Source organism: Fundulus heteroclitus, chromosome 4 (genome assembly GCF_011125445.2).
Source record: "Fundulus heteroclitus isolate FHET01 chromosome 4, MU-UCD_Fhet_4.1, whole genome shotgun sequence".
Classification (NCBI taxonomy): domain Eukaryota; kingdom Metazoa; phylum Chordata; class Actinopteri; order Cyprinodontiformes; family Fundulidae; genus Fundulus; species Fundulus heteroclitus.
Genome location: NC_046364.1, coordinates 17,891,015 through 17,912,519, shown reverse-complemented (window position 1 = coordinate 17,912,519; position 21,505 = coordinate 17,891,015). Strand labels below are relative to the sequence as shown.

At 43.1% G+C, this 21,505-nt stretch overlaps 1 protein-coding gene across 7 annotated transcripts in view; it reads left to right on the top strand.

The window, feature by feature from the left end:
• The window catches only part of LOC105916364 (transducin-like enhancer protein 3-B), a 29,228-nt gene extending 15,049 nt beyond the window's left edge, over nt 1–14,179 (top strand). For 2 of the 7 annotated variants that reach the window (XM_012850834.3, XM_012850831.3), the window contains exons 8-21: nt 1,480–1,681; nt 2,578–2,636; nt 5,196–5,318; nt 5,529–5,579; nt 5,965–6,120; nt 7,087–7,222; nt 7,427–7,599; nt 8,008–8,084; nt 8,183–8,432; nt 9,167–9,414; nt 9,646–9,793; nt 9,888–10,038; nt 11,859–11,935; nt 12,827–14,179. In XM_012850834.3, the coding sequence (XP_012706288.1) occupies nt 1,480–1,681; nt 2,578–2,636; nt 5,196–5,318; nt 5,529–5,579; nt 5,965–6,120; nt 7,087–7,222; nt 7,427–7,599; nt 8,008–8,084; nt 8,183–8,432; nt 9,167–9,414; nt 9,646–9,793; nt 9,888–10,038; nt 11,859–11,935; nt 12,827–12,934 (1,959 nt within the window). In that variant the 3' untranslated portion in view covers nt 12,935–14,179. Of the gene's footprint in view, nt 1–1,476; nt 1,682–2,577; nt 2,637–5,195; nt 5,319–5,528; nt 5,580–5,964; nt 6,121–7,086; nt 7,223–7,426; nt 7,600–8,007; nt 8,085–8,182; nt 8,433–9,166; nt 9,415–9,645; nt 9,794–9,887; nt 10,039–11,858; nt 11,936–12,826 lie in introns of all 7 variants that reach the window. The other 5 variants (XM_012850833.3, XM_012850830.3, XM_012850836.3 and 2 more) reach the window with 3 other exon arrangements.
• The last annotated feature ends 7,326 nt before the right edge of the window (nt 14,180–21,505 follow it).

Here is a 21,505-nt window from a genome sequence, read left to right as displayed (position 1 = left end):
GGGCAAGCTGGCTTGGTTTTCCAGAGTGTTGAAAGGATTTGAGGCTTTCAAGAGCAGACCTATTGATTTTTTATTTTTTTTTTTCTTCTTCTTCTTCTTCTTCTGCCCCGGCTATGATTGAAGCCGTTGTGGACTCTGAGCATAACTGTTTGGTGCCATATCTGGTGGCCTGAGGTGAGGCGATGTTCAATCAAAACAAAGCTGGTCTTTCACCATCGGAAAAGAAAATGAACAGCAGTAAAAGTAAAAGTCCCTGTAGTGCAAGAATAATGAAGAAAATCCAAACCCAGTGGAGAAGTAAACGATGCTCATCGGGATGAAAAACTTCAAAGAGCGCCGTTTCAGTTTAGGGTGCTGAACTTTCCGATCTGGACCCCCATTTCTAACCCCTGCGTTGTCTCTTTCTTATTTTTAAGCAGATTGTTTTGTTCTTACTCCTCGTTTTTTAGTTATATTTGTCTTGGAAGTCAAGTATTTGTGGTAAACTTTGCAGACGATCACGAAAAAGCTCAAATGATCTGTTTAATTAGCTCATTTTTAAAAGGATTTGTATTGGACCCACTTTCCTTTGGACTGTGGCTGTTTGGTACAGTAGAAAATGGGATTGACTGACCGCTGATTAAAGCAGAATAACTCAAATTCACTTGCTGGCAGGTGAGCTTTATTGGACACATTTCCTTCCAGTAGAGTGGGAGTAGATTTTAGAAAATTACTTCAGATCATTCTTTATTTTTATTTGTCAGAGAGGATGAAATCCCTTGTGGTAGACAGCTCTTTTGGAGTTTATTTGAAAAAAAAAAAAAAAAAATCCAAAAGCTCTAAACAGCGAAGAAGAACAGATCAGTAATCAGGTTTAGGTTTTATTCAGTCTGGTTCAGAAATACTTCATTGAACTCAAAGGGACGGTGGATAAAAAGTCCTCATTACAGATTTGTTTAAAGGCTTTTAAATGTTGCCGAGGTCCTAAAATGACGTAAAGAGCGGTTTAGTTATCTCAAATGTGATTTCTGTGTATTGGGAATTTAACATTTTTACTCTGCAGGTTTAGATTCATATAAAAGGCATCGGTTCTGTTTCTGGATGGTTTCATGTCTAAACATGTGTGTTTTTTTTAATTTGGGAAAAACGTTTAACATTTCTTCCTGGTGTCGTCACAGCTGAGAGCTAAAGCCAGAAGAACAGGAAAGTATAACTTACAGCAGCGGTTTTTGCAGTGAACGCACTAAACGATTCACCGAACGTGTACGGCTACCAAAAAACACTTTTATTGTTTATCAGACAGCCGGTCGGCTACCGCAGCAAGCTGGACCTGCATGTTGAGCCACGGCTCGATACAAATGCTTTGGCTCGGAGCGAGAAGTCTCCAGAAGCCAGCTGGAGCGCACGGCGAGAGCGCGGTCACTTATAGAGGAGACATTTCCCAGCTGACCCACTTGTCCTTTGTCTTGTCTCCTGTCTCCCTGCGTCTGTTTACAGCAGCAGCAGCTCCAGGCCCAGCACCTCTCTCACGCCGCCCACGGCCCCCCGGTCCAGCTGCCCCCTCACCCATCAGGCCTCCAGCCGCCCGGCCTCCCCCCGGTGACAGGCGCTGGATCCGGTTTGCTGGCTCTGGGCGCTCTTGGCAGCCAGGCCCACCTGCCTGTGAAGGATGAGAAGAACCACCATGACATGGAGCACCGAGGTGAGGAGCACAGCCTGCCACACCGAGCGCCCGCAGCACTTTAGTGTCGCCGACAAGAGCTGCGAGCGGATTTCATCCAAGAAACACAAGCGGCCGAATTATTCGCAGCCGCAGCGAGGGGGAAAAATCCAGTTTTAGCTCATTTTCTGTACCTTATCTTCTAAGAGAGAATCAGCTATTTAGAATAAAATAACCCTTTATAGTAAAGGTGAACCAGCAGCAAAGAGCAAATTTACAACATAAAAAAAAATACTATACAGTCATTAAAATGATCGTGCTCAAAAATTAAAGAGCAACCGAGTAGGGGGGATTTTAAGAAAATTTCAAAACACGAATGTTTATGCATGAAAAACACAAACGGACTAGTTCTAAGGTGGGAAAACGCTATACAACAGCAGCGACGATAAACACTTATTGAGTTTATTGGGAGCAGCGATGGTTATAAAGCCTGACAGCTGCTGGGAGGAAGGATCTGTGATAACGCTCCTTTTCTGCGTGTAGGAGGCAGCAGTCTGTCCCTGAAGGAGCTGAGCAGTAGCTCCATGCATGGGGTGGGAGGCGCTGTCCATTTACGGGAAATGGAGTAAATACCATTGTAGTATAAATAAAACGACAGTAGGATGTAACATTTAGAGAATTATCCTTTCCTTAATATACCAATTCAAAGTTAATAAATAACTGCCTTTGTTCTCTATGGCGTCAAAAGTAGATGTGAAGTAGCGTTAGGTTTTTGATCATCAGACCTTCTAATAACCTTGGTTAGCAGGTTGTAACGAGCGTTTTCACACAGACCTCCACAGCTCAGTCCTCAGAAGAACAGGAGTTGTTTTACTGCTCTTTGATTGCAGTCTTTGTTACCTCCCATACTAATTTGTGTTTTGCTTTCCTCCCTCCTGGCCCCTCATCTTTCCACTCGCCTCTGGCCATTCCTCTGAAAGAACGCGAGTCCAGCACGGTACGTTGACTCTCCACCTCTCCGTCTCCTGTGTGTCTGCGGCCTTGCTCTGTTCCTAGCTCACCGTGTTTGGTCATTAGGTGTGCTTTACATAGACCTCAGCTCACTGTTCAGTAGACATCCGTGCTGTCTGTGTAAGAACACACATCTTTCTACTCAGGAGGGTATCTGCTGGCTGAATGAGCCAGTGGCTTTTTAATCCAGGTGGAAAATGACTCCAATCACTGGACAAGGATTAGCAGTGTGCTACCTCCTTTTAATTTCAGCACAATTAAAAGTGACTTTGACTCTCCTTCCTTGCCACTTTAGAGGATTTACTAAGTCATGAGTCCAACTCGGTCATTATTAGCGCTCATTCAGCAAAACTTTGTGCTTTCTTTGCCGTCCTGCCCTCTGCTTTCTGCTCTGTTCCTCTCATTTTTTTTCTCTCTCTCTCTCTCCCTCTGGCTTGTGTTGTCCCCATCGCTCCATCTCTTCTCATGTTAAAGTCCTTGTTTATTGGACGGGCTTAAAGCTCTCAGTTAGCTGGAGTGTAACGCTCCGCTGGATGTGCTCAAACAGATTAAGTTCCCATTGACTGGCCATCCTGAATGGGCTCACTCATGTCAAAAGGGAACCCTAACTCTCCCCCACCCCCCACCCCCCCCTTCTCATTTGGTGACAAGCGGCAGGCAATACCACCTTGCCCGATCTCTCAGCCAGCCTCTCCTCCCTGTTTTTGTTCAGTGCGCTGGGACACGCACACAAGGTCTTCCTGTTCTGTTGTCTCAGGTCATCTGATACCGCAGTTAAAGGGAAGTGCAGGGTTACTGAGACGAAGCAATCTGAGGATGCCAAGGCCCCTCGGGCTCCGATACAGACAGGCTGTAATACTGTAGGAGACAGCATCTCACCAAGCCAGACTGGTGGCTTTGTTTTTGCGGCAGCTGAACATATCCCCTTGTTTTAGTCTAAGGAGGGGGCAGAAAATCGGCCCGACTCGCTTGGGAAAAAAAGGTTTGACTCTGTAAAGAAGACGTTTTATTCAGCGGTCCATTAGCTGCTCTACCTCAGTTCACATCGTCTCCGGAGCTCATTCTCCACTTCCCTTTTTATGTCATGTTTCTAATAATCGTTGGGCTGTGTTGAATAGATTCACCACAAGGGTCAAGGCGTGCTGACGTCTACCCCCACCTACCCACTTGTTGCCTTTCAGCCTGAGTGGCAGCGCCTCTCCACTAACTGAGAATACAAAAACCCCAGTTTGCAGCTTTTGAGAAAGTGCCAACTTCTCGGAGCGTTCCCACTAGTGGGGGGAGACCTCATGGCTACAGCGAGGCTGTTATTGCCAAGTTCCTTTCCTGTTTTAGTCTCTTGTCTCTTCCTCCTCGTTTCCCACTAATTTTCTCACTCTGCCCTGTCAGGACCCTTCTCTGCGGGCGGCACTCTTTGTCTCGCCACATTGCCCTCGTCCTGGATTTCTCAATGGTCTCTTTCTGTTTTCTTCCCCCCCTTTTAATCCTGTTGATCTTCATGTCCGTTGGTTTGGTAGCTTTGACCTGTTGTAACGGACACGCACTGCAAAAACGGAACTAAAAATAAGTAAAAATTTCTTGAAATTGGTGTATTTGCCCCTGATTTGAGCAGGTAAATAAGATTATCTGCCAATGGAAAGAGTATTTTTACCCCTAAAATAAGATAATTAGATATAATGCCCTTGAAACAAGTTGATGGAGATAAGTTGTTCCTATTTTAAGTGCAAAAATCTTATTCCATTGGCAAATTATCTTATTTACCTGCTCAAATAAAGTACAAATACACTACTTTCAAGAAAAATATACTTATTTTTAGTTCTGTTTTTGCAGTGCGTAGCTGTGGGATTTTAGATCAACAGTCGGTTGTTTTTCTATACATGTATTGATAATGTAGCATAAGTTTGAATAAAAAACTAATAAATTGTTTTTAATACGGGGCTTTAGCCTGGCCACGGCGGTAGCGTCCATTCTGCTCTGGTTTTATCTGACGTCCGTGTTTGACTCGTGTTTGCCAGTTACTGATTTTGTCTTTCCGTGTTTTTGTGGGTTTGTGGTTTTGCTCAGCTGCCTCCTCTGTTTCCTCCTTGCTCCGCTGCTCGGGCAGCAGCAGGGCTAAGCTTTCCAAGAATCCTCTTCACCCACCCGTGACTCTAACCCAGTCCAAGAGCGTTGCACACTTAGCTTTACTGTCAATATTGCCGCTGAGCGGACCAATATAAATCCTACACAGATAAGACTGGATGGAAACGCACCATTTTGTAGGTTTCCTCCCTTCGTGACTGCGTTTAAGTGTTGACCATTACCAGATGGGCATAACATGACAGGTCCAATATTGCCGCGTCAGCAGCTTAAAGACCGATGTCCGTGTAGAACATGTTGAGATGCTTTGTTACTCCATGTGCGTTGTCCAAGTTAAACATAGATTCTCTGCATTTTCTAAGTGTTCTTCGCGTGGTGCAGCATGCTGATTAAAGATGCCCGCAGCGCGCCAAGCTAACTGCGTGAGAACTTGAATCTCATGTGGTCCTTGTGTTGTTTGTGGCAGAACAACTCTGTGTCGCCATCAGACAGCCTGCGGGTAGCGAGCGAGAAGCACCGCAGCTCCTCCGACTACAGCCTGGACTCAAAGAAGCGCAAAGCGGACGACAAAGACAGCAACAGAGGATATGTGAGTGTTTGCATATTTGTTTTGTCTTTTTAAAAAAAAAGCTAGCTGGTAATTCGGACTCAGCCCTAAATGACGCCTTTAGGGCTGAACCTGGAACCCCGACAGCCAAAGAGAGTCACGGAGCAACGTCTACAGCTTAAATGAAGATCTAGCTCGTCATCCAGATCAAATAAATTCCTCGCCACTAAAGGTCGCTCCTTCTTATTTCAGGACAGCGACGGCGAGAAGAGCGACGACCTGGTGGTGGACGTGTCCAATGAGGTAAGGGCGGCCGTTTAGCTGCTGGGCCACATTCTTGGGCTGCAAAGAAACCAAACACAGCCCTCCTTTGTCTGCCTGAAGCCTCAACACCTTTCACTGGGTTGCCAAAGCGTCTGTCATAATATTGGTTGTGTGCTCGGAGAGTGTTTACTCGGTGAATTTCCTTTCGCCATTCATGCAGAATCTAAGACAAAGAATACAAAGAGAAAAGGGTGTGACAGGTGAATGAAAAGTGCATACATGTAGGGGGGGGGGGCATGAGCATACACAAGTATATTTATCTGTGTTTGCCCATGAGGCCCCTGCTTGTTTGACCTACATGTAAATGCCGGCGGCTTTTCCTGCGGCCTATTTGCTCAGTCTTGCGCCTCTCTGTGTCGTTTAGGATCCCGCCACCCCTCGAGTGAGCCCCGCCCACTCTCCTCCGGAAAACGGCCTGGACAAGTCCCGCGTGCTGAAGAAAGACGCCGCGCCCAACAGCCCTGCCTCCGTCGCCTCTTCGGGCAGCACACCGTCGTCCAAGGCCAAGGACCACACCCACGTGAGTGCTGCGGCGGAGGCGATGAAGCCTGAACTGACAGACTAAAGAGCATTTGTCAAATGAAGTGGGTGGGTGTGTGGAAGACTAATGCGGAGGCTTAGGAGAGTTGACTGCCGCGGAGGATTTGAGGGAGCAAAGAGGCGGATGTCTTCTCAGGAAATCAAACCCTATGGCTCAGTCCTATCAATCTGCTTTATGGCTTACCCAGTAAATGGTCATTTCTCCGTTGCTCTGAGGCTGTAAATATCCCCCGAGTCTGCAGAGGGACATGTGCTGCCTGCTTTATGTTCGCTTTGTCTAATCTGCTGCTCCTCCATCTCTAAAATGTCAATGTCAAGTTTATCTATGTAGCACGTTTAAAAACAACAGTGGAGCAAAAGTGCTTAACAGTCACACCGGTCGTCAAAGGAAAAACAAACCGAAGAAAACCGTAGTAGAAATAAACACAGGAGACTTAGGGTTTCTGAGAACTACTTCATAAGCGTGAAACGCTGTATTGCATAAACCATTATCCTGGAATAAACTGTCAACACAGCAGCTACTTCTGTCCGCCCATTATAAAACCCAGTTCTTCCCTCATTAACAGGTCAGGCAGCTGAAGCTCCACTTCTTTCTTAATTGGCGAGGGATTAATACATAATTATTTGGGCCACCGCCTTGCATAAGGTTTTTCTAGGTAGTCCTGACGAGCTTGGCTTCTGAGCAAAGGTTTATACGCTCACCCTGACGCTCTGTGGCACGCCCGCAACCGCGGTTGTGATAAAGTGCCCATGTTAGATTGGATTAACTCGAGCCGTCCACTCAGCTTGTCACTCTGGATTTTCCTGTGTGTGTGTGTGTGTGTGTGTGGGGGGGGGGGGGGGCCCTCTTTGGGTACGCTTTCATTTGTGTGTCTGTTTTTGAGGGGGATATTTTTGTAAGGGGACCCGCTGAGCACTTCGATGCTGAAGAGTCTCTCTGTTGCAGAACGACAAGTCGTCAACGCCGAGCCTAAAGTCCAACACGCCTACGCCGAGGAACGAGGCACCCACACCAGGAACCAGCACCACTCCAGGGCTGCGGCCTCTGTCCATGGGCAAACCACCCGGCATGGAGGCATTAGGTAATTACTGACTAATGAATTAATCAGAAGTATAACTATGCTACATTTAGCAGAGGACTCTGTTTATCGAGCAAGTTTAACACACGATTCAGTGTCTATCCTGAAAAAGCGACTGAGACATCAGCCACAGACTCGCCATGTGGCTGCTCTGACCTTACGGAGAGTTCATTAACGTGTTAAAGCAGGTTTCCTTCTCGCCGTCAGCTGCCCCGGCCCTCCGCACCCCCCTGTCTATTGCTGGTTCTTACGCCTCTCCGTTTGCCATGATGGGTCATCATGAAATGAACGGATCCCTGACCAGCCCCGGCGTGTATCCGGGTCTCATTTCCCCTCAGATGAGCGCCGCTGCCGCCGCCGCCTACGGACGCTCCCCTATTGTAAGTATAGCAGCTTTTATAGACATTTTTGGTTCAATTGTGGATATATACGAAACGCAACAAAGTTCCTCCCGTCGTCGTTGAACATTTTAATCCGTACTCAGTAATACAACACTGGGTCCTCTCAAACATGTGTAACAGGATCATTTCAGTGGTCACGGTATTTGAACCTCTTTTAGTTTCTGCTTTATTCGTTCTGGATTTCCTGAACTGATGAAGTGACAGATTTCTGCCCAGAGTGTTTAACGTGTTTGTCAAGCTTCTCTGGGCAGAATGAAGCTCAATCTGCATATTTAAAGGGATTTTCCTGGAAATTCTAGCTCTGCAGTTCCTCGTGGTGTTTGGCGTCTGAATCTCCTGCTTTGTTGCTGGTTGAAAATAAACTCATTATTTATTTTCCTCGTGCAGGCGGGGTTTGACCCCCATCCTCACATGCGAGCTCCAGGCCTGCCAGCGAGCCTCACTTCCATTTCAGGAGGAAAACCGTATGTTTGCATATTTATTTTTTTTGCCTCCAGCGTTTAACTGGATTTTATTCCCACACTTTACACGTCTCCTGTGTGTTTTTATGTTTTTCTTGCAGAGCGTACTCTTTCCATGTGAGTGCAGACGGCCAGATGCAGCCCGTGCCCTTCCCTCCAGATGCACTGATAGGCCCCGGCATCCCCCGCCACGCTCGTCAGATCAACACGCTGAGCCACGGGGAGGTGGTGTGCGCCGTCACCATCAGCAACCCGACGCGTCACGTCTACACGGGCGGAAAGGGCTGCGTCAAGATCTGGGACATCAGTCAGCCGGGCAGCAAGAGCCCCGTGTCCCAACTCGACTGCCTGGTAATTACATGTTTTTTTTTTTTTTTTTTTACATTTTCAGACAAAGATGGAGAACCGGAGTCGAGTTCAGGCCGACGCTAAATGTGTTCAGCCATGAAGGGAATCCCAGCGTGCTAATGAGGTCTCGGTCTAACACACCAAGAGTTTTCTTTAGTATTAAATGTAGCCTGACTCACCGTCCCTCTACAGCTGTCCACACATCCCAGCAGATAGAGACGGGAATAATTCAGTAAAGTGTCTCACTGCTGTGCTGAAATTATCCTTGGTGGAGAGGAAAAAAAAAAAAAAAAAAACGACCCTGCTGAGTAATGACGTTCTGATTGGCCGACCCTGTCTGCCATTACGCAGCTCATTACTTTCCCCCGACTGCCTCCCGTTTCTCATTTTGACTCCGTCTCCATGCCGCTCGGCTCACACGGCCTCCTGCACCCTTAAGGTGTGTCCAGAGTGCCGTTTGGTTTGATAAAGCCATCAGGGTGCCGTTTTAATTTGACCAATAGCTTCTGCAGCGCTGTTGATTTGTCTTTCTGCTCCCGTGGAGCCTGCAGCCCGACGGCCTTTCCTCTCGTTAAAGCTTCACATCTTCACTAGCGGGCGGGCAGCCTCACCTGCCACTCTCTACGTAGTTCAACGCGATGATGATGATGGAGCATGAACGTGATTTACAAATTTATTGTACCCGGTTATCAAGATTCCAATAAATCCTGCGTCTTTTTTTTTTTTTCGCCTTTCAGAACAGAGACAATTATATCCGCTCCTGCAAGCTGCTGCCCGACGGCCGCACCTTGATCGTCGGCGGCGAGGCCAGCACGCTGACCATCTGGGACCTGGCCTCGCAGACGCCCCGCATCAAAGCCGAGCTCACTTCCTCCGCTCCGGCCTGTTACGCTCTGGCCATCAGCCCCGACGCCAAGGTCTGCTTCTCCTGCTGCTCTGATGGAAACATCGCCGTGTGGGACCTCCATAACCAGACCCTTGTCAGGTCTGTACTTTGCCCATATCGCTGTGCTCTGGGCTAAACATAAATGATCTATCTGGTTTTTGTGAGTTTGTAGAAAGCTAAATGTAGTCTTTAACTGTTAGGAACTATTAAATACTTCCCTCCATCTGCCTGTGAACTACAGAGTATATGTTACAGGACAGAAAAGCCCCCTGTTGACTGACGTTGACGTAGTCCCCCCGGGCCTTGACGTGTTTACGTTCTCTTCTCCAGGCAGTTCCAGGGCCACACCGATGGAGCCAGCTGTATAGACATCTCCCACGACGGGACCAAGCTGTGGACCGGAGGGCTCGACAACACCGTCCGCTCCTGGGATCTGAGGGAGGGCCGGCAGCTCCAGCAACACGACTTTACCTCACAGGTACAACTAAACCCACACAGGGTGGTAGCCTGCAGGAGACGTTCGCTGGTAGTCAGACAGACTTGCGTCACGGTTTGTTTGCTCGTTGCTGCAGATCTTCTCACTGGGCTACTGTCCCACTGGAGAATGGCTGGCTGTGGGGATGGAGAGCAGCAACGTGGAGGTACTTCACCACACCAAGCCAGACAAGTACCAGCTGCATCTACACGAAAGCTGCGTCCTCTCCCTCAAGTTTGCCTACTGTGGTGAGTAACCCGCAGCAGCTGCCTAGAAACGGGTTCACCGGGGAAGGACCTGTCTGGGTTTCACCGCTGAAATTGCGTTGGGAGATTTCTAAGTTGGTTTTGAACAAACCTCCAACCCTAACTCCCCACAGAAGCTGTACTAATCTTTAAATCACAGGTGGACCATTTTTTTTTCATCAGATATGCTCTCGTTCTTTTGATTTTATAGACAGAATATTTGTGAAATGCTGTAAAGTCACAGTTTTCTCTTTAATAACAACTGAGCTTGTTATAGTTTTACTTTATAGGCTGACTGGACATCTCGATCTATCGGTTTCTGACACAAGTAAAGCTCCAAAAATTAGATCCATCTTGACAAAGTTGTATATTGTCACATTTCAGTAAGTAAATCTCCAGTTTTATAGATTCATTACAGATGGTGCAATTGTTTATGGCCAAGTCATTTTAAAGATTATTACTTACAGAAAATTAAAACCCAAAATTCAGTGAGACAATTAGAATACTGTAAAATACTGTTTTCATTAATCGTAATAAGATTTACAAGAAAAGTCTTGAAGTAATTCACTCTAATCAATCAGAGTTTCACTCTTTGAAATAATTTATTTTTCTTCTTCTTGCTATTCTAATGTTTGGAGCTGTAATTGTATTTCTATCCAACCTACATGTACAAACCTTAAAGGACCTTTGTCACAAGTAGCAATTGTACAGTGTTGCCCGTCTGATTTTATGATAGGTGATCTGTAAAAAAAGAAAGCAAGATTTGTCTCACAATAGCCATATGTATATAAACAAATTGTGTGTAATTTTGCTATCTTGAGTTTAATAAATGTAATATTTAGGATCCAGAACTTGAAGTTTGCTTAACAAAATCTGCTGTAGTTAAAAATAGTCAAAGTTCACTATTGGTACTTTGTAGCTGGGTCATAGAGCTAGATAGAGATCCTGATTATTTAGTAGGTCAGCTAAACATCTAATCTTTCACAACAACTTCATGGTGCCTACCACCAATTTACTGACATGCAAACTGCCAGAAGTGTAAATAAACAGGTTATTCCTGCAAACATTATGTACATTTTTAGGGTTCAGAAGTTAGAAATTTTGACTTGAATCTGAATTAATCATCAGGGCATTTATGGAGGTCCATATTAATTATTAGTGCAACAAGGTCTAAAAGTGCAGACGTTACAGCAGCACTACGCTGCATTTAGCTTTGACCGCTGCAGAGTTCAGCCAGGTGGAAGAAAACCTGAATACCAGGATTTAAAGACACGTAATAATCAATCAGCCCTGAGCTTTAATAGTCTCCATTATCTGGCAGCTCAGGGGAGATTTCAAACAACAAAGGGAGATGATTTTGCACAATTTTACTTTTTGATGAGCTGCGATGGACACCGGTGGGCTGTTAGTGGTTTTAAGTGTTTGTCACTTTCCGGATGTGTGGAGGACTATTTGTTCAATTCCAAACAATGATCATTTAACAGCAAACCCAGAGCTTCAAAAATGTTTGTTCACATGAATTTATCCTCAGAAAACAAGGAGCACAGCCTCCTCTCCTCCAGCCCAGAGCGGTTCATTCAGATGACACCGAGCTCTTGGTGTCACTGATTAAATCAGCAGCCAGCTAGTGAGTCGCTTAATTAATCAGAGGGTCATTTGAATAATTAACTGGGTTAGAGCTGTGAGTCTCCTTCATTATGTGTTGTATGATTGTGATGAGGTGATTAAAGTGGCATGTTTTAATACGGTAACGGTTGCTCTGCTATGTGTGTGTGAGGACCCTTACCTTCAGCTTGTTAAAGGTGTCCAATCTGTGCCTGCAGGTAAATGGTTTGTGAGCACGGGGAAGGACAACCTGCTGAATGCATGGAGGACTCCTTATGGTGCCAGCATATTCCAGGTAACTGGGGAAATAAACGCCGCATTACTAAAGTGTCAGACATCATCATCTTCATCAAACAGTCATTGGTTTAAATTATAACGTCAGGATCCGATTATCCCGATGTAAGAGCAATAATAATCATCAATGTGCATAAATGCTGTAGTATCTGTTGTTTGGAGATTTACAACTAGGGATGCACGATAGATCGGTATTAACATCAACATCGGCCAATGGTGGTGATTTTTTTACGCATCGGTCCGATAAGTTAAAACTGGGCCGATATTATTGTTTATTTCCATCTAGTTGCCCTTTGTGTGTATTTCAAGAGGGGAAGGGGTTTGATCATGCTGTTGTTTTGATATGTGACATCGCAGCTGGAATTGTGGGGTTTTTAAATAAACCTGAGATAAGAAATAAATAAATCTGTTTAAGTCATTATAAAGTTCAGTTAGCTAAGTTTTCAGTCTTTCACATCGGTTATAACAGTAGTATTACAGGAAAAACATTAGAAGCTGTTTTCTACTGAAACCACTCCTACACAGAAACAAAGAAAACACCGCTACAAATATTTTGGACCAACAGCTGTATTTGTCTCCGGTATTGACGTGGTTAAAGGTTTATTGGCTCAGAGCAGAGTCTGTAAATAAACTAGCCGTTCGTGACGTTTCAGTGACGGCTCTAGATGAACTCATGTTCCGGTGAGAATGCGCGGAGCCGACGTTGAACGAGTCACTCGTGCAGAAATGAGACATTTAGGGTGTGTCGAACCAGTTTAACCCTCACAGAGCGCCGCTGCACGTGTGCCTCTTGTGTCACGGCCTTTATGGGTCACACAGACTGATAGGTTGCACGCATCCGATGAGAAACAGGAATGTTGTTGACTGTTTGTTGTGTTTGGTTTTTTTCCAGTCGAAGGAGTCGTCCTCCGTCCTGAGCTGTGACATCTCTGCGGATGACAAATACATCGTGACGGGTTCTGGTGACAAGAAGGCTACCGTCTACGAGGTCATCTACTGAGGAGGACGGGCTCCCTTTCAGCACTTCTACTGAGATTATTTTCCTGATTTAACGTGGGCCACAACAGGTTGAAGCAAACTACATTTTTTTTTTCCTCAAACCTATTTTGGAAACCAGCTGCACTGTAGGCCTGTGGAAACTCTTCTGGAAGGATTTTTTTTTTTATTCCCTCGTTTTGCATTTTCGGATGTGACTGGGTGGAGCGGCGCTTCATTTCTGAGAAACGAATTCCTCAATCCTGTACACTGTGTAAATACTGGATTAAATGAGACGTTTTATATATTATAAAAGTATATATATATTTTCATGTCCTGGGTGTACTTGCGGCCATTGTTTTCGGTCGCTCTCATCTTGAGAGAGAAACCAGAATGCAGACGGGAACTTTTTAAATACTGCACCCTGAGCGTTTTCTAAAGCACATTCTGCAGGCTGATCTTTCCGGGAATCAGAGGAGCTCAAATCTTGCAATGTTGAACATTTCATGGAGATTTTTTTTTTTTTTTAAATGGCCTTAAGTCACATTGCTCTTAACGGACAAACTGTGGTCGGTTCTCCGACTCGGTGGGACCTCTACAGGAACGAGTAGGACGTTTGTTCAGGAAGAGAAACGGATGTAAATTTACTTTCTGTATAAAAAAAAAAAAAACTGTACACGTGTCCTAATGTTCTGGTCTGTGTGTGCTTTCCCCTGTTTGTGTTGATCGCTTGTGGCAGATGGAGGATGTTAAAGTGCAGTCTAACCCTTGGACCTCAGCTGGCAGCAGAAGCGTTGCAAAAGGCACAAACAGCGCCTTTTTTTTTCTCTAAACCCATGTTATACAGATTCTTTAGCTGCTCCAGTGATTTCTATTCAAACTCAACTCCAGCGGTCCAATCTGTGCTGCTGAAATTCCTGCGCCCCGCTGTATCCGACCAATATTCCTGGAATAAGTTGTTTTGGCTGTGATGGAGAGGAAAGGCGGACTGTACACGTCCGTCCGTCCTCACAGAAATGTTCAGTGCCTGTAAATGCTTTTTGAGGACGGAGGGAAGCACACATGAAAACCCATACTGTAGGTAGCAAATGAAGCTGAGGGTAAATACTTCTGGTCTGTTTTACTGTGCTTCTCATCCTGCTGGCATTTTACAACAAAAGGGGGAAACTGCACCTCTGATTCACACCAAAGTATGTAGCAATCGCTGTCGGCACTGAAAACAAATGTACAGTTGTTAATGAATCAATAAAACTGTTTTTTTTCTAGGATGGTTCGCTTCCTGGTGGCTTATCAATCATTTCAGCTGAGGTTTCTGGCAAGAAATAAGGCCGCTCATTGTGTTCTTTTGGCACCGTGCCACACAGACGAGGCTTTTTGGTCAGCTTGGCTTCTAATTATCATCTTCTAATTGTTAAAGCACTCACTGGTACCTTTTTAGACCCTCTGATCAGCCTGGAGCTGTTCACCTGTTTGGAGCAGATCTTTCTGCCTTTCCTTTCCTTTCTTATTTAAAGCTTAGATAAGATAATTTTAACTGAGCAGACCGCTTTCCAAGCCTCCTTATATGTTCTCTCTTCCTTTTTATTATCAAACCTCCCTGTTCTGGTTTATATGGAGGAATGCACTATACCCATCATCTGTCCGCCTATAAAGCCCACCTGTTTGACACCAGTTTAACACACCCCTTACAATAAATAGTTTGGCTACACACAATCAGTAGCATGCAAATCAAGATGGGTTTTTTTTATTACTCAACTACACCAATTAGTAAATTATTAGGCATATACAAACATAAAGAGGTTGTAGGACCTTTATTGTTTTGAACACAACTGTGCTGACAGGGTTCAGCTCTTAATAGGGAGCGGACATAAGCGACGTAGCGTCTCTGGTGGACTAAGACACAGTTCAGTAGTGAAAATATAGCAGAATCTCACCTCAGTACGACGACCCAACTCCAGTCCTGCTGCGCTGTTTTCATGCAGCCGACTGCACACGCTTTGTTGGGTTTGTGTAGCTGATGTATGCTTCGATTTGCTGCAAAAAACATACAAAAACAACAAAGGTTGGGACGTTAGTGGGGTCAGTGCTCAAGAATATTGGCTTCAAATCAGTCGACACAAACATGTTGCTGTCCGGTTATTATCACCTGAAAATCTATAGAGACCGGTCACAGAAAAAAACAAAACATCTGTTCTGCTTTTGTTACGTGCTCTCTCGCTTCCTACATGTTTTTCTTTGCCGTTTTGTAATGTAATCTATACATTTGCTGCAAATATTTCTACAGTTAAGTTTTAAACACGTCAACTACAAGCGTCATGAAAAAACCAAAACTATGGCAATTAAACGAGACAAGGACTAAAACGCTGTAAGAAAACATTAGTATAAAACAAATCTAATGTTTCACTCTTTTTTTTTTTTTTTTTTTTGTATATCTGTTCATAAAACCTCTACATCTACCATGACCAATATGTTCAACTCAAGACTTTAGTGTGGTGGATGAAAAACAGCTGACTTATGAAAACCTTCTCCAAGGTGGAAACAAACCCCCAAAGCAATCAGTGTAAAAAGATCTGGTTAGACCTTGTCATTTTGAAAAATTCACATATTCATTAAATTATATATATATATATATATATATATATATATATATATATATATATATATATATATATATATATATATATTCCCCTTTCCTGACTTTTCAAGATTGTTATAATATGGTAATTATTTAAAGACATTCCTGTGTATATCAGATTTTGCTTCAGAGACTTATCTAATATCATTGGGACCAAACAAATCAAGTTTTATTTCAACAGCACAACCCTGTGGGAACACTGCTTCAATTTCAAGCAACAGGGTTGCAGGCGTAGCTTATAGTACTCAAGAAAACAGCTGCAGGAGAAATTCAAAAGTAGGAATCGCAAGGCAATCATGTTTGCAGATATGTGGTATATTCTATCTGGGAAGGCTAGAACAGTCATATCAGTTTGTTTTTCAGCTACGAAGGAAAACAGCGGGAGTGTTACACTATCTACCGCCCAGACCTTCTTTTTTTTTAAACCAAACCTTTTCCCACATTTGACAAACTGCCTTTGTCGAGATGACGTTAAAAATTGGACCATCAAATCAAGCATTGGACTGGAAATCAAAAGACAGAAGAACGTAAATTTTTGCAACTCAAGAGTGACAACAAGAACAGCTGGCAAACCAAGTACTTGCAAGGTGTGGCTAATAAAGAGCATCTTTAGCCTCCAGACCTGTCTTAAGTCGTGGTGGCAGATTCAACGGGAAGTTAGAAACATTCTTCAAAAAACTTGGTCCATGTCGACATTACTGCATCACACAGTTGCCGTCGCACACTTCCCACCCCACCAATGTGCCATGTTGGATGGAGATCTGTTGACCGTGGAGGCCACTGGAGAGAAGTGAACTCATTATGTTCATGAAACCAGTTGGTCATGATATGCGCTTTGTCACCTTGTGCGTTATCTTGCTGGACATAGCCATTAACAGATGGATATTCTGTGGTCGTTAAGGGTTAGACACGTTTAACAACGACACTGTGGGGTTTTAACTGTGTTCAGTACCAAGAGGACCAAAGGTTACCAAGAAAATACTCCCCACACCGTTAGACCAGTACCACCAGCCTGAACCGCTGATACAAGACTGGAGAAACCCGAGCTTTCATATCCCCTTGACAGCTGGATTTATTTATGTATAGAAATCATTTTTTGTCTGTTTTTTTTACCTTTAAGTATTTGCCAAATTAAGGTGAGATTGTTACTTTGACTCTTCCACAAATGTTTTTATTGAAATTTAGGTATGTTGCAAATGTGTAACAATAGGCACAATGCTCAAAACCTTGCACATAAAGTAATAACAAGGTAATAAACAGATTAGGAGCAGAACATAAATAGCATATATCTGTAACACTGTAACCACTGGTGCTTTACCAAACTGCTCCATTCCAATGGAATAGAGCAGTTTTTGTTTTTGTTGGGGCAAAGGTGAACATTGCAGTTTGTCTGGATGAATTAATTTTGATCTGTATAAAAAAATAGAGATTACATTTATATCTCAGCATGTTATTATTATTAAGATTATTGAAAATATCTAGATAAAATAACTAGGGTTTCCCAAAGAAAATCAGTGGTTTCTATATAGCACTGTGTTTAGGACTTAGCACAATGGCTGCATGTTGCAAATGTGCAAAAAACTGAAATACTGTGATAACTTTAAAAAAAACTGATCACACAGAGTTCCTGTCATAACATAGGTTGTAGAAGCACTCAATAAGCAAGTGAGTTTTGTTTTTAATCTTCGCACAACTTACAAAAATAGCTTCTTATTTCCAGCCTGACTTTGTCTTTGTTGCTAATGGGTTAGCTCTCTTGCACTAGCAGGAAATACAACCCAATTAAAAAATACTTTATTAACCCCTAAGGGAAATTAAATGCTGGTGTAACTGATGTTACATAGGTTTCTTCAATGAGTTGTTGTTGCTGATGGCTACAGGCAGGAAGGATCTCCTGTATAGGTCTGTCTTACAGCTGATCTTGAGAAGCCTCTGACTGAAGACACTGTTGTTGTACAACAGTCTGATTTAAAGGATGCTTAAATAAGTCCATTGGTTTGTTGCATATTTTCAACAATAGGCATCAAGGGAATATTGTTTACATATAATATCATCAACACCATCTGATTGTAATAGCAGCTACTAGGACCATTCAGATCAGGCAACACTTTTCTTGCTGTCCAATTTTGATGAGTCTGCATCAAGCGTAAGCTCACTTTCCAGTGTGACCTTCTTGCTGTGTTGTGTGTGTACCTAGGTTGTGGTTTTTCTTTGGTGCTGTTGCTTCATCCTCTTGAAACATCTCCTTAAACAATAACAGGACATTTTCACCCAAACAACTTGTGCTCACTGGATTCTTTTCCCCAGTTTTCTGTAAATCTGAGAGATTGATCTTTTGATTGTGAAATTCCCAGAAGATCAGCACTTTATAGGCTGGATGCCTAAATGCATTGCTTGGCTGCCATGTGATTCGCTGATTTGCTATTTGGATAAACAAGCAATTGAACAGGTGTACCTATTAAAGTGGCCGGAAAGTATACATGCAAGTCATTTCTTCGTCGGTATCCTTAGCAATTTCCTCACAATATTCAATCATTTTACTTTACAACATTTTTTTGTCTATTTACTGACAAAAACAATTGAACGGAAACAAAAACAAATAAGTTCAAATTAGCATCATTGTGGATTGCGGCCCACAAGGCTGTGGAGAGTGAAGATGGCCACAAGGCCATCATTTTTCAAAATTGAGGTTCGCCAAGTTCAGACAAAGATTGCCCCGTCAAAAATAGTTTTAAAAATACTGCTTTGCCGCTGTAACAAGGAAAGTATGTGCAGCTGGATTTAAAGTGGAGGTGAAGGCTGAGGTGGAGTACGGCAGAAGCAGCAAATGTTCATTTGTCCCATTTGTCGCAGCTTTGATGGACAGTCAGTGGCATGTTGAGCCTTCCAACGTGCAACAAAAATCTCTCTCTCTCTCTGACAAATAGCAGCCTTTACACCCACTAACAGCCCAGTTTGCTTATGAGTGAGAAGTGTAATTAACTCTCAAAAATTATCTTTCGCCCCTCCTAACTTCAAAACAGAAGAGCCATCTGGAGTAAAGACACGTTTTATGTGCCCTAAAGAATAGTTTTACAATTTTTTCCCCCCTGCTTTATTAGTTTTTATGGTTTCCTTTTACTCTGGTTTGTATCTTCTTAGTGCAAGTCGGAAGCGGTACTGCAGACACAGAAAGGGAGGGTATGTGGTTTCAGGCTTGCTGACAGGAGTTGCAGTGGAAGGGATGAGACACGGCTTTAGATGAGTGAGGCTAGCCAAGCCACAATCACAGAGAGACACGGTGACTGATTACTCTTGCTTCGCTTGAATCACACGAGCAGCAGAAACGCACACTCCCATTTCACACACTCCCACACACCTCGAAAAAGACGCACCACTTTGGGAATTTGCGGCCGCGCGCTGATTTCAGAGGTGATCCAGAAACCTGACAGAAAGTCTCCTAAATCAGACACATGCAAATACCAACCAACCCACGACTAGGAGGTTGCATTTTTTATTTATTTATTTTCCTCCTCGGGTCCATTTCATCGAGTATTCGTGGCATCCACTGACGATGTCTGTGCATGGTGTTGTACTGACTCAACGCCCTGAACAGTTGCCATGTCTCTCCCTCCTCACCCACACTCTCGCTCTGCTGCCACCACAGGAGGTGAGTACATTCATTTTCACTTTTGTGGGGGTGCTGGCTGTAAGGCTGTGATTTCTGACTGTGCCTGTGAGAGAAGGGGTGGGGTGGAGTGCAATATGGGGTGATTTTAGCTGAGTGTGTGGGCTGAAGGCGCTGTACATATGGCTGAGCCACCAATGCAGACAGGGACATATTTTGCTCGAGTACCTTCAACACGTTCACCAGCTGGGGGGAAAAAAAAAACTAAACTTAGCCAACTATATTTAACTTGTGGAATGGAAATGTTTGTTTTGCTAAGTGTGTTTTGGTGAAAATCTTATTTGCTATAATATATATAATAATATTTCATCTAGACCTATGATTTACAAACTTTTTGGCTTTCGACCACAACTGTTGAGGGATTTGATTATTCTCCAGAATGTGAAAGCAAATATATTGTACATTTATAGCATATATCTACAATACAAACCATGTCGTAGATGTTCCTACTAAACAGCTTCGATCAGTTCCCTCCCTCACCATCAATAAAGTCATGGTCCGATAATTAAATCCATCAGATATTACAATTGTTAAAATGGGGAAATGTGGGTGGAAAAAACAAACGTAGCCTTAATTAAATATATTATAAAGATGATAAGATAAACCTTTAAATTATAAGTTTTGTTTGGAGAGCAATATCTGTTCCAATAAATTTAAAAAGAAATATATTTTTGTGGTTTTTCCTATCTGTTTGCATTATGTAGCAGGGATTCAAGTAACTTATTATTATAGAAATCAAGCAGATAAGGTTAGCTTAATGAATATGAGCTAAACAGCCCATGGTGTTCACACCTGACAAGTCCACATGAATTATTAAAAACAAGCTGCACCATGCTCTGATTATTATGGCACCTAAAGGCAACAAAATGCTAAAAATGGGCCCAATCTGTGGTAAATAGACATTTTTAAACTTTTTGAAAACAAACAATTTATTTTTCACCTAACAGGTATTCTCCTTGGTACCGGGACAGAGAAAACGCTGTAAACCCCTAAATGGATGTGGACTGGCCTAAACAAGGAATTAAACATGTTCTACGACCCTGACAGGACTTGGCCTTGGACGACAACATGGACTGAACTATGCAGAAAAAAAAAAGATTGGTTAAAACTCTAAATCCCAGGATGCATAATCTTAACATCTTTTCTAAACAGCTTCCAGGAATGTGGAAGCTCCATCCGAATACATCCAATAATAGCTCCTAGCTCCTGTTCCTTGACCTCTCATGAGGTCAACAGTAGCAACTCTATCGTGGGGAGGAAAGCAGCTTCAGACTTCTGTGCCGATTTCAGACAGGGTTTAACTCCGACGTCATTACGTGATGGAAACACTCATGAATGATTCTAGTCAAATTCGGGCCGACAGCCTTCTGAAAATTAACTACAAAATGTTCTTCTCTTCGGACATTTTCACTAATTTCCGTGAGGTGAACTGTGCTTATATATCATCTCACACAAAGGTTTGTGGGATTTCTTATAGCTCCTTATTTCCAAAAATACAAGAATATATTAATAAAATACATCATCTTTAAGATTCCTTGCACAGAATAATTTTATTGGCTATTGGTTTCAATTTTATAATCTTTTCCTTGTTTGTATTTCATTAGTTTTTCTTATTCTATTCATTTTACTCAATAGTTTGTTTAAAAGTTGCTAGCTTAGTGAAAGAGTTTGTTGACCAATGCAGTTGAACTTAGTTGAAGTATTTTGTTAATAAATCCATGTATTTTAGGACTTTCCTGGATTTTTGGTCTGTATTTGACACGTGTATAATGCCTGTTGTTTGAGAATGCCAGTGTGTGAATTCAGTTCAACTATTTTTCTATAAAACCACACCTCACCAGGCAGGTATTCATAAAAAAAATGACGGACGAAGACTGAGAGCTGTTTGGCTGTTATTTCGAGAGGTACCCTACTGTAGCGACAGGGCGCTGGCAATTTTACAATCAGTGTAAAATGCGGAGACCAAGAGAGAGGTAAGGAAACCTAAACTTAATGTCAGTAGATTAATACCTAAACCTAATTTAATACATGTGATTTATCTCCTTCACTGAGAGCTAATCCCTAACCCTAACATCGGTGGATGAGAAACCTAAACTGAAGGTCTGTGGATTTAATACGACTTCAATAACTTCCTGTTGAGACAGACAGCCGGCGATTTCGGGAGTGACTTTATTTTAGTTCTTTTTATTTTAACTAAAATGATGAACAATGTGAATTACAGTCAGGGGATCACATATATCAAAACACTCAACATAGCGGGAGCAACTTGCCCCAACTTTGTTAGGCTACTGGTG